Source organism: Phalangium opilio, unplaced genomic scaffold (assembly GCF_054372755.1).
Source record: "Phalangium opilio isolate 3A_F unplaced genomic scaffold, DU_Popi_V2 ptg000089l_1, whole genome shotgun sequence".
Taxonomy (NCBI): Eukaryota; Metazoa; Arthropoda; class Arachnida; order Opiliones; family Phalangiidae; genus Phalangium; species Phalangium opilio.
Genome location: NW_028324194.1, coordinates 1,453,058 through 1,464,697, shown reverse-complemented (window position 1 = coordinate 1,464,697; position 11,640 = coordinate 1,453,058). Strand labels below are relative to the sequence as shown.

General features: G+C 40.9%; 2 protein-coding genes across 2 annotated transcripts; both read left to right on the top strand.

The window, feature by feature from the left end:
* Nucleotides 1-7,139: 7,139 nt before the first annotated feature.
* On the top strand, nt 7,140-10,179 carry LOC149646254 (uncharacterized). Its single transcript, XM_089850312.1, has 2 exons — nt 7,140-8,507; nt 8,554-10,179. Exons 1-2 carry the CDS (start codon nt 7,140-7,142, stop codon nt 10,177-10,179), a joined length of 2,994 nt encoding a protein of 997 aa, XP_089706438.1.
* A 231-nt stretch (nt 10,180-10,410) lies between these two features.
* LOC149646253 (protein NYNRIN-like) lies at nt 10,411-11,190 on the top strand. Its single transcript, XM_089850311.1, has one exon. It carries the CDS (start codon nt 10,411-10,413, stop codon nt 11,188-11,190), a length of 780 nt encoding a protein of 259 aa, XP_089706437.1.
* The last annotated feature ends 450 nt before the right edge of the window (nt 11,191-11,640 follow it).

Below are 11,640 nucleotides of genomic sequence, written 5' to 3'. Positions count from 1 at the left end.
TCTTTTCAAATAATACAAATTGGAAACCTTCCATAAACGGCGTCACACTCTTAAAGGGGGGAGTTTCTGAATTTGTGACAGTCCGTGACAAGGGGGGGGTTCGGAATTTGTGACAGTCCGTGACAAGGGGGAGGTTGGCGTAATGCTATTCGTGGCGTCACATTCAACTTTAATTTTGTTAGGAAGTCGGTGTATAAGAGGGGTGGATTGGCTCTCTTTCGTGATAAAATAATAAAAAAAAATTCTAAATTCCACCGTGGGAAACAAACTCAACAATATACAATAATAGCTAATGGTGTTTAGCCTATTTGTCTGTCCATAATTTAACAAAATTTAATTTCCTTGCCTTGATTAGTTATATAGCTAATGTAAGTTATAGCTATATAGTTAATGTTAATAGCTCCGATTTGGTGTCGGTGGAATTTTGGTTTTGATTCCGAAATTGAAGCCGGTTTGATTCCGGAATTGAAACCGTATTGATTCCGGAATTGAAACCGTATTGATTCCGGAATTGAAACCGTATTAATTCCGGAATTGAAACCGTATTGATTTCGGAATTGAAACCGTATTGATTCCGGAATTGAAACCGTATTGATTCCGGATTCAATGCGGTTTGGTTCCGGAATTAAAACCGGATTGATTCCGGGATTTTTTGGAGTGTCAAAAGATTCCGGAATTCCGGTAAATTCCGGATTTGACATCGTCAAATACCGGTTTCGGAATTTTCCGAAAATCGCCATCCCTAGTGGCTAGCCCCTATGCCACAGCTAACCTACAGCGCCCTATACTAACTATTACCGTTAACCTCAGCAAGTTTTGATGGAAAGGAGAAACCGGGTTAGACCGCGGAGGAAAACTCCTTTTAACAAGTGGGGAGAGAACTTGCAAACTCTACGCAGAAGGATTTGTTCCCAGATTTTCACCCGGTGCCACAGTCCGGGATCGAACCCGGGATCCTCTTGCTGCGAGGCGAAAGCGCTAACCGCTTCGCCACCCACACCAATAACCGCTTCGCCACCCACTAGAATAGTTCGCCGTGTTTTCTCGCTTGGTGGCGCTTTCGTACCGTAAAATGAAAATAAGTTCAGCCTCGTGACCCCGCGACTGCTACAATATTAGATCAAGGCATAGACGTAGAGCGGTGAACCCGAGTTCGCGGATAGTAAGAAAACGTTTCCAAAGACTTTTATTGAACAATCATGCCAAAGAAATAAAAGATAAAAAAGTTAAGGTTAATAAAAGAAAGGTTATGAAGGGGTTAAAAAAATTCCTCTTATGGTTTAATAAAACTGTGAATTAGTCACATCAAGAAGTTATAAAAAACAATGTTAAAATCACATAATTAATTATGTTGTCCATACAATCCAACCAATAGATTCAATAAAAAGTGAAGAGCCCCTAAAACAATTACTTTAATTTAAGGGTGAAACCCTTCTCTTTCATAAAATGTTTTATAATTGACTCCTAAAATATAAAGGATAATTTATGAAAGACCCCGGTCGCAACTGTAATAAAAGCGCCATCTAGTACACAGGGCCGTCTTAAGTGCTATATGGGCCCCTGGGCAGTGCGGTATATTGGGCCCCCTAATCCCCTATTCAAAGCAAATTAATCGAGAAATAAAAATATTTATTATTTCCTTCAAACGAAAGTCTACAAATTTAAAATTCAACGCAAAGTCAGAAACATTTGCGCACTTTCTTCCTTGAAAATTCCTTTTAATTGGATCGAAGTCGATCATTTTTTGAATCGCCATTACGTAATTCACGTTTCAACACATTTTTTGAAAAATATCTTGTCTTGGAATTCTAATGCTTTCTCCATCCTCTTTATACACTCGGCGTGTCTTGGAAAGGTCGCTTTCATGGTTCTGACAAGATGTCGGCCCATTTCGAATCCAGCATTCAACTGTGTTAGGATTGCCGATTACCCATAGCCCTGCATCTGTTTCCTGGAAGGAAGATGTTTTCGTTACACATTTAGGCACTTCCACTGGTCAAATATCCTCATCTGAATCAGTTGTAGGAACAAGTTATGACTCCACTGCAATGTCGGTTGGAACTGTGGTAGTCGTTGAGGGCTTCGATGCTATTGTTGAAAGAGTAATTTTACCAGGCTCAGCACTTCTCATAGCATTTTGATGGAACCATGATGTTACCTTGCGAAGTTTATTAGCTTTCTCTTTCTCCTGCGCAGCTCGTTTTATCTTCTGGGCACCACTCAAAGTATTACGTTTCATTTTTTATTTGATAACTAATAATCTCTATTTATATAGTGTGTCTAACATCTCAGCCATAATTTTATTCATAAGAGGCATTGTATTTTAAACAGAGTGGTCTACTTTCAGCAGGGAAAGAAATAGACTTGTACCGCACGTACCACCTAACAGCGAGAATGAGCTACAAAATTTCGGATTTTCTTTCTGCGCATGGGCAGAATGACAGTATAGACAGAGTCTGATTTAGGGTGAAGGTTTCAAACTAAATAAATAAGCCAATGTGCGGTTGTGAAGGGAGGCCATGGGGAGGGGGGATAATCTAAAAGCCTAGGCAATGGGTGACTATCTTATAGGTCTCAGATTTTTACTTTTACAATTTTCAAGGCCAAATTTTTCATTGAAAAGACCAGGAGCAGATGAGAAAGGAGCCTCGGACGCTAGCTTCCATAATGTAGAGGGAAATGGGATCCGCGAACGTCACGATTATTAACCAAAATCATTAGGCCAGTGCCACCTCTCGTAGGAAATTTGAGCTTAATTTTCCAACCAATAGCGTGGCTGCAAAGTCTCGAAAGGAGATCTGGGAAATCGCGTCTGGAGCCTCTCTTTCAAAAATACGTATCGTTTGCTTATAATTAGCCTAGGCTTAACGAGTATTAGAGTTGAAAAATGGATTTCAACGGCTTTTTAATCTTTTTTTAGACTAAAGTTGATAATGAAAAGCCCAGCGAGTAACGTACGTACACTATTAAAAAACTAAAATGTGTTTCAGTGCCAATTTTCTTAAAATTTCTTTTTCAAATGAAGAGGTTGGGAAAAGAAATCACTCACGATCTTTTAAAACCCAAAAAAGTAAGAGACAGTGATTTCGTTTGCAGTCAATTAATTCAAAAGAAATACGCAATATTTTGGCCCTAAAACACATATATAACATTGTGTTTCGGCGTCTTTTAAAACCTTGCTTTTATCTTTTGAAAACCCGAGCCCAATCATTCCAGTGGGCACAAATTGTTAATTAAGCCTTGGCTTACCTGGGTTTCTCTGCTAGTTGGGACTTAATTTGACTATTTAGTTGGTTTAAAGTCACAAAATGTAGTCTTATCTTTTATCTTAATACCAACGGTTACAGCTGTTTGAATAAAGTAATTATATTGTGTATGTTTTGTCGCGATCGGGTAAGACGAACCTCAGTAGGCACCGTTAGTCCGTTATTACAAAAAAATTCCCAGCAGACTTTGGTGCCAGATATAATCCACCAAAAACATCGTCTGCTATAATGTCTGATGGCGCCTCTATGGCAAACGATACCGCTACAGCTGTGATGTACGCGGGTCCCATTGCCTTCTATATTGTCATCTGCTCCTGAAAAGACTGAATAACCGATGGAAAGTAGTTTATATTTTTAGTGGTTTTCTTATGACAAGAAAGGTAAAATGAGTATTATTTGACAATTATGGGGCCCCTGTTCTTATGGGGCCCCTGGGCCAGTGCCCAACGGGCCCAATGGATAAGACGGCAGTGCTAGTACACATATAGGGTAAACATATCTCCTTTATGAAACTGGATATTTCCCCACATAAAAATCGCCACGCACGGGCCTATATCATTGCGGAGACTCCGCTTTTAGATAATGTTATACTTGGCAATGAGAAGGAAAAGAGGCAATTTAAAATCTAATTTGGAAAACTAATGGGTTTTGAAATGGGCGTGAACCAAGACTTTCGCGCTGACTAGAATAATTATACGAGTTGTTAATATAACGATGAATCAAATCATTTCAACCAAGAATAGTGCTTTTAGTAGCTGACCTCTGCGACTTATGCAGAAGTAAGAAAACTAGACTAAATTGCACGGAGCTAGAATATATTCACGAGATAAGAGCTTTCTGAAAATCTCATGTTTTAAATAGCGTGATGTTTGACATCATAAATTCTGATTGCTATTTCTTTCTCCGCTTTACGTGTAATTAAACCTCAACATTTCGAATTTCAGTTTGATATTGTGATTTTAGACAGTTTAACGTAACAGTATCTATAGCTCCGTGACTGTCAAAACTTGAAAGTTGTGACTTCATACCGAACTGTTCTATAAAATCATTTTTTCAATTGGTGTCTAAAGATGAATTACGCGTAAATAGATCAAAGTTTGTACCTTCTATTAAGAGCGGACTGAATTTAAGGCTCGTTTACACAAGTGCGAGGTTATCTAGCTGAAGCGGAAAGTAGGTTCCGAAGTATGATGTCGTATCTCGCGCAAAAAGTCGGTTTCGGCGTAAGCTTGTTCTCTACGCGAGGCCTATCGTTCACATTGGCGCTTCAAGTTAGCGCGCTTTTGCGAGAGCCGGGAAGGTAAACATGCAAAATGGCGGCGAGACTAGTAACGACCTTATCATTTAATATAATATTAATTGCCTGTCATTTCAATTTCCCTGGCAATGGCTTCCCATTTTAAGTTTTGGAAGTCCCTGTCTCGATAATTAATGTTGGACTTGTCCCAAATCTCCGAGTAATCGCGAATTATATTTATTAAATGTTCCTTTCTTTCTTGTCCTTTTTCTATTGTTGGCTTTTAATATTTGCATGTTATTTTTTCTATCAAAGACATTGTTCTTTCTATTCTGTAAAATTTTACTCTCAAAATCAAGCGTGAATGACTAGCAGACAAAGACAAAATAACCACCGACCATGCGCCGACTAAACAAATACTTGTCATTGGATAGCAAAAGTCACATGACATTCCGATTAAGCTGAACTCGTGCGAGAAAATCTGCCTTGGCAGAACGCGAGCTTATTCGGAAAATCAGCTTCATCTCTAGGCAAAAGCTCGTTCAAGTGATATTCTCGCGGGCATGTAAACGGTCACGCGAGAAACAGAAACACGGGTCAGCTTCATCTCTCATCTTTAAGCTTCATATTCTCGCGCTTGTGTAAACGAGCCTTAAGTGTTTAACTTTAACTTGGCCCTCGCGAGCGTAAGGCTAGCCGTTTGTGTTTTTCATACGATTTCGTTTTTGGTGTAAATAATAAATTCAAAGTGAATAATAACGCAGCGCTGATATATTAATTTGTAGTGTTTACTCAATTCACTTCGTGAAACATGAAAGAAAACGTGTATAATATTTCTGTACACTGGCCGAATGAAAAGGTAAGTTACACATAGCTACCAAATTACTAAAGAAATTTTCCTGTTAAAATAGCAGAAGTGACGAAGTTTTCGGTTCAGACACGAAAAAAATATCAAACAACTGCGGTAAAATTAATGAATAAACACAGATGTGTCCGCTCCTTCTCTTTAATCAGAATTCAATTAATATGTTTAAAATTCTAAGCCATGTTTACAAGCCATGCTTGTTTAGAAGTTTTTAGGATTATTGAGGTTTTAACCTGTCTCATCTTGTAACAATTTTACTTTATGTTGTGGACTTCTACATACTCTTTTTGGAATTGTTCATATTAAAAACCCGTTCACAATAATATACGCTGCTAAAGCTCCCTTTTTAAAATTCAATGGCTGGATTTTCCCTTAAGCTGGGTACCCTCTCTAGTTGATGTGACCCACAAAGAACTTCATGATATTTCTAAAGGGAAGGCTGACCCGTAACCAATCACCCTTAGTTCAATGACATGAGTACTGACCCCGAGCTACCTAGGGATGCACGTGTTGAAAATAGAGGACGAGATAATTTTGGAGAGTAACCTGGGTAGGACAGTTCGAACTAGGGATCGGTCCCACGCTGACGCGCGCCCCCATCTTCGCGCTCGCAAGTTCGAAGCAAGAGTTTTTGCAAAAGCGGTTAAGCGGAATACTTTAGGAATGTACCCAAAAGACAAAGACTTTTTACATTCCGGCGAAAGAAACACCAAAACCCCGAGAAGTTAACCTTCAACTAAATGACCAGCTCCAATTAAAACTCGCAATTAATTTACGTGCGCGATATCCGGTAAACCACTGAAACCACCAAGGATTATGTGCGCGCACTCGACGAAACTCCTTTGTTACGTACGGCATGGATCGGGTCACTAAGCTAAGTAACTTTCTATACTAAGGGTATCCAGCCATTCCCCCCATTTACTATTAAGTTATGTTGATGATTAATAATTGCAGTGTTTATCTATTACAATTTATGATTTAAGGATTAATGTGGATGTTTAATTTATTATTACCTATTATGTTTAATTAAATTATTTCTTATGGACTCATATCGGCCCGTTGTTCTTTTTATTCTATTCCCCAATGATGACACTATAATTTATTCCCCTAGACAACTTACCGTAACTTAACTTTATTAAATATCCCCCTATCATAATAAAAAGTGTCTCATTTTGGGGGTCCTTCCTTGGGATAACCAGATATGACTATGACTTTCCCATAAATAATAATTTGTAAATTAATCCATTTTTAAATGTTCATTGTCTCCATGAGGCTTTAAAATTTAGTCCTAACGTGAATTAAGTTGGGTCGCTCTTCGATTAATTGTTAAACTTTGAATCATATTACGTAGTACTAAGGGTAGTCTACGGCAGTTTAATTTGTTTAATCGTCGAGTTTTGTAGGAATTTTAAAGTTAGTTTTCCCTTTATTGTATCCATAGTGATATTTGTTTTGTAGGGTTAATTAGGGTTAATATTAAGTTGCATGATTTTGGCTTTGTCTAATTTGGCTTATCGCAATATATTTTGGGTTTTAGTTCTGGAAAAGTTTTTCAAAATTCTTAGCTTAGAACCAGTATTTTTTTTGTTGTTTGTCATTCCATATGAATTACAAACCCCTACACAAAACTTGTTTACCTCAATTTAACCGTGAACTCAGTTGTGAGCCTTGTTATAGGGCGTTTAAAAATTTCGAAAGGAGTGAGAGAGTTAACCGTAGGCAAAACTGCCCTCCCCCTCCCGTTAAGAAGGGTAAAAGTTCGAAAAGCAAAATGGCAACAAACAATGGACAGAACGTGAACTCTTCCAATAGCTCTACCCCTCTTTCGCCTCCCCCCTCTGGTAGTACCGCATTGATTTCGCGAATACCAATAATGCAAAACAACCCAACAGGGAGTCCAACTGTACCTCAGGCGAGTGTACCAAATGGCACAGCCGCTCAAAATTCTCCCCCCGGAGCTAATGCGCAGAATTCTACCGCTAGTAATGCTCAAACAGGTGTTCCTGTGGTTACTAATCCCACTTTAATTCTTATGCAACAACAAATTCAAGCGTTAATGCAACAAGTTGCCTCACTTACGGGTGATTTAGCCACAGCCAATGCACAGCTAGCCGCGAGCGCCACACCTGCGTCCCCCGTAATTGTCCCCACAGTTACTTCAAGCATAAATACCCCATTAATTCAGGTTACCCCTGTTAATTCCATTTCGGGTAATCAAAGCGTAGTAGCGCCCCCGAATCAAGGCATTGTTTCGCCTCCCGCTGGTGTTAGTACAACCCCACCTTTAGCCGCAGCGTTTCCCGCCAATTCAAATATTTTTGGCGCCAATTTTAACCCTGCCCCCTCCGTAGCTAATTCTATGCTATCACAAGCTATTAGCATGAATTCAATACCCCCTGGTGGTAGTTTTCCAAATCCAAGCCCGTCGCACACAGGAAGCGCTTCCCAGAACATGGGGCTTCCAACCTCATGGGTTCCTTCTATAGTCATGCCAAGTTTTTCAAGTGCAGCGACAGGTATGGGAACAAAAGATTTTCTGACGAAAGCTCGTCAAATTCTAGTAAGCCGCGATTGTCCAGAGGACATATTCGTAAAACGCTGGATTCCAAGTATGTTGTCAGGCTCCGCTCTTGAATGGTTTGAAGTTCAACCCCCTTTTAAAGATTTTAGCGAGTTTACCTCCGCTGTGAATCAAGAATTCCAGCAGGATACTGATGACGATTTTCTATTAGAGAAACTTCATGATAGATTTCAAAAATCTGGCGAACCTGCCAGTAACTATGTTGACGCCATGCTAGCTATAATGAGGAAACTTTCAGAGCCCCTGACAGAGCGCGAACAAATTCGTATTATTAGGAGAAATTTACTAAGGGACACTAAGAAAGCCCTAGCTACTAAAAATTACTCTCGAGTCCGAGAACTTTTGTCCGACGCTACTAAAACCGAGCACGCGTCCGAAGACCCCCGCGCTAGAGTCTCGCAAGAATCCTCTGCCCCAAGTAAGCCGGCAGTTATTTGCATGCGCTGTGGTCAGACTGGCCACTACCAGAATCACTGCCCTAACAATGCGTCAGATCGTAGTGCCGTTTCCCACCGAGGAAATTTTCGAGGCAATTTAAATTCTAGCGCCAAACCCATTGTGCCCACCTGTATTAGGTGTGGAAAAATAGGCCATATAAAACCAGATTGTCCTAGGCGTAACGTTAATCGCCAGGGAAACGACCAAAACCGAGGGAACAATTCGGGCAATTCCCCGGCAACCGTCAGTAAATAACCGCCCCATTTTAGGTAACATCTCGAGTGGAACACTGGCTTCCCCTGAGATGGCTTTTATTCAGGTTTGCATTGGTGATTTTGAGTGTGTAGCTTTGGTTGACCCTGGGTCGTCATTTACTTTGGTAGACGATTCATTTAAAGATAAATTAACCTTGATTACTAAAGGTCGTCATCGCCATAAATTAGGCATAAAATTAGCTAACCGCACACGTGTTACCTCTACCGGAACTGCCAACGCTACTTTCAAATTACCAGGCAAAACTGAAACCAATATTGTATATTTTGTAAATAATTTAGTGTTTCCATGTATTCTTGGCATGGACCTCCTCCAAAAATGTGGTTTAATAGCAAATTACCGCGAAATGCGTTATTGTTGGTTCGATGAACCCACAAAGTTTTTTAAATTTGATTCACCCCCTGCCCCCGGTGGTAAAGTTCTTGCTTCCCCTGTCTTGTGCCATGCTTCTAATGACGTCGAAATTGACGAAGCCGAGTTGAAAGAAGCCCTTTCACTAGCTAAGGTCTCATCCAATCAGAGAGTCCAGTTAGAAAATCTCGTTTACGAATATAAGCATCTATTTGCATCTGTGCCAGGGCTAACAAATACTGCCACCCATTATATAGATACGGGTAACACTACACCGATAGGGTGCGCCCCTTACCGATATTCCCCTTTTAAGAAGGAGAAAATAGACGCTATTATCTATGACATGTTAGCGGATGATTTAATTGAGCCAAGCAATGGGCCATGGAGTTCCCCGTGCATTTTAATCCCAAAGAAAGATGGAGGCGATCGCCTCTGCATTGATTATCGCAGGCTTAATGAGGTTTCGGTGACGGACTCGTACCCTTTCCCACGAATCGACGATATTCTAGATTCAATTCGTCAACCCCAGTTCATCACTACCCTAGATTTAAAAGCGGGTTATTGGCAAATTCCACTCCACCAAGATAGCCGCGATAAAGCAGCATTCGTGACGCACAAAGGCCTATTTAGACCGAAAGTCCTTATGTTTGGGCTCACGAATGCACCCGCCACATTTCAGAGAATGATAGACAGGCTCTTTGGACCCCTCGCGTGTGAAGGTGTCAACGCGTACCTTGATGACGTAAGCATCATTTCCAGTTCCTTTGAGGAACATCTAAACACCTTAGAAAAAGTTTTTAACATCCTCTCTGACGCAGGGTTGACTATTAAGGCAAGTAAAACTAAATTCTGTCTAGATGAGGTACCACTACTAGGACATATTGTTAGCACAGAAGGAATTAAAGTCGATCCCGAGAAGACCCGCGCAATTAGTGAACTAGCGCCCCCTCGTAACATAACCGCGTTGCGATCATTCCTTGGAATGGCGAGTTATTATCGCCGCTTTATTAAAGGCTTCTCCCAATTGGCTTCCCCCCTAACCGCTCTTTTGCATAAAGACGTTCCTTTTGTTTGGACTGACACACATACCGAAGCGTTTGAAATACTTAAAACCGCATTAACGTCTGCACCCGTGCTTATTGCACCTGATTTTAAAGAACCTTTTTGAGTACAGACTGACGCATCCAATCATGGTATTGGAGCGGTGCTGCTTCAAAAACGCAATGGTCGTTTACACGTAGTTCAATACGCTAGTTCTACACTATCAGACGCCGAGAAGAACTATTGCACAACCGAGCGAGAAGCCCTCGCCGCGGTTTGGGCAGTTAGTAAGAAATTTAGACCCTATCTCGAAGGCGTTCATTTCGATTTGTATACAGATCATTCTGCTTTGGTCTGGATGCTTAAAACTCCAGACCCCACAGGAAAGTACGCACGTTGGTATGCCAAATTGCAAGCTTTTGACTACACTGTCCACCATATACCTGGTGACAAAAATATTCTGGCTGACTCGCTTTCACGATTACCAACGGTCAAGGAGGAGGATTTGCTGGCGAATCCAATTCCTGAAGCCGAAGGTTGTGTAGCAGTTGCCATGGCAGCGCCCCCAGAGCCAATAGCTTTTTCAACGGATATTTTAATTAGTGAACAACACAAGGACGGCCGCCTTGGTACACTAATTCAGTCTTTAGAAAATAACACCCCGCTTAGCTCTCCAGACAACGCGCTTAGTCAATGTCGGCTTATCAATGGCATACTACACCGTCGACCAGCAAAAGCTACCCCTGAAGATGCGCACTTCAGAATATGGGTACCTAAAGCACTTCATCATACTGTACTTGAATTGAATCACGACATTCGAAGTTCAGGTCACCTTGGAAATTTTAAAACACTCAGGCGAATGCGTGAAAGGTATATTTGGGAAGGAATGACCCGCGACGTTCGTAATTACGTCAAATCATGTGCTGCGTGCCAGAAACATAAGGTACCACAACAAGCCCTTGCAGGACTCATGAAGTCCGCTAGTATTTCCGATCCTTGGACTGTCATAGGGATAGATTTAAAAGGTCCATACACAGCTAGCAAGCGTGGCATTACTCAACTTTTAGTAGTAACCGACATGATGACCAAATGGGTCGAGGTTTTCCCGTTGAGACGCGCCACTACCAAACCCCAGTAGCACAAGCCTTCCGCATAACAGTCGGTTAAAGGTCGAATAGTCGGTTTACGGTCCAGTCGGCTGTACCATGCTTATTCCGACACTTTTCCGACTTATGAAGCCGACTATTTCTTTTAGTTGGCAATGCCGACATCTATCTGACAGTTGAAACTGAGATGGTTTAATGTAGGCTTGCCTACCGTCTAGAAAATTCCAACTTATTTTTTGCCAATTGATTACCGACTCTTTCGCGCTAGTCGGTATTGTGACGTTTAAGAAGAGTAAAATTAAAAGCAAAGTTATGCTTAGGCCGTTTAGTAACCGACATTTATCCGACAGTTGGAACTGTGTGGTTTGAAGTAGGCTTGCCTACAGTCCTAAAAATGTAACCCATTTTTGCCAAATGATTACCAACTCCTTCCCGCTAGTCGGTATAGTCACGTTTAAAAAGAGTAAAATGAAAAACGAAGT

Excerpts from the sequence above, each read along its gene's own strand:
- LOC149646254 (XM_089850312.1), top strand. The coding sequence starts at position 7,140 with ATGGCAACAAACAATGGACAGAACGTGAACTCTTCCAATAGCTCTACC. Across the intron at positions 8,508-8,553 it reads ATTCTAGCGCCAAACCCATT|ATTGTCCTAGGCGTAACGTT; the intron begins GTGCCCACCTGT and ends ATATAAAACCAG.
- LOC149646253 (XM_089850311.1), top strand. The coding sequence starts at position 10,411 with ATGCTTAAAACTCCAGACCCCACAGGAAAGTACGCACGTTGGTATGCC.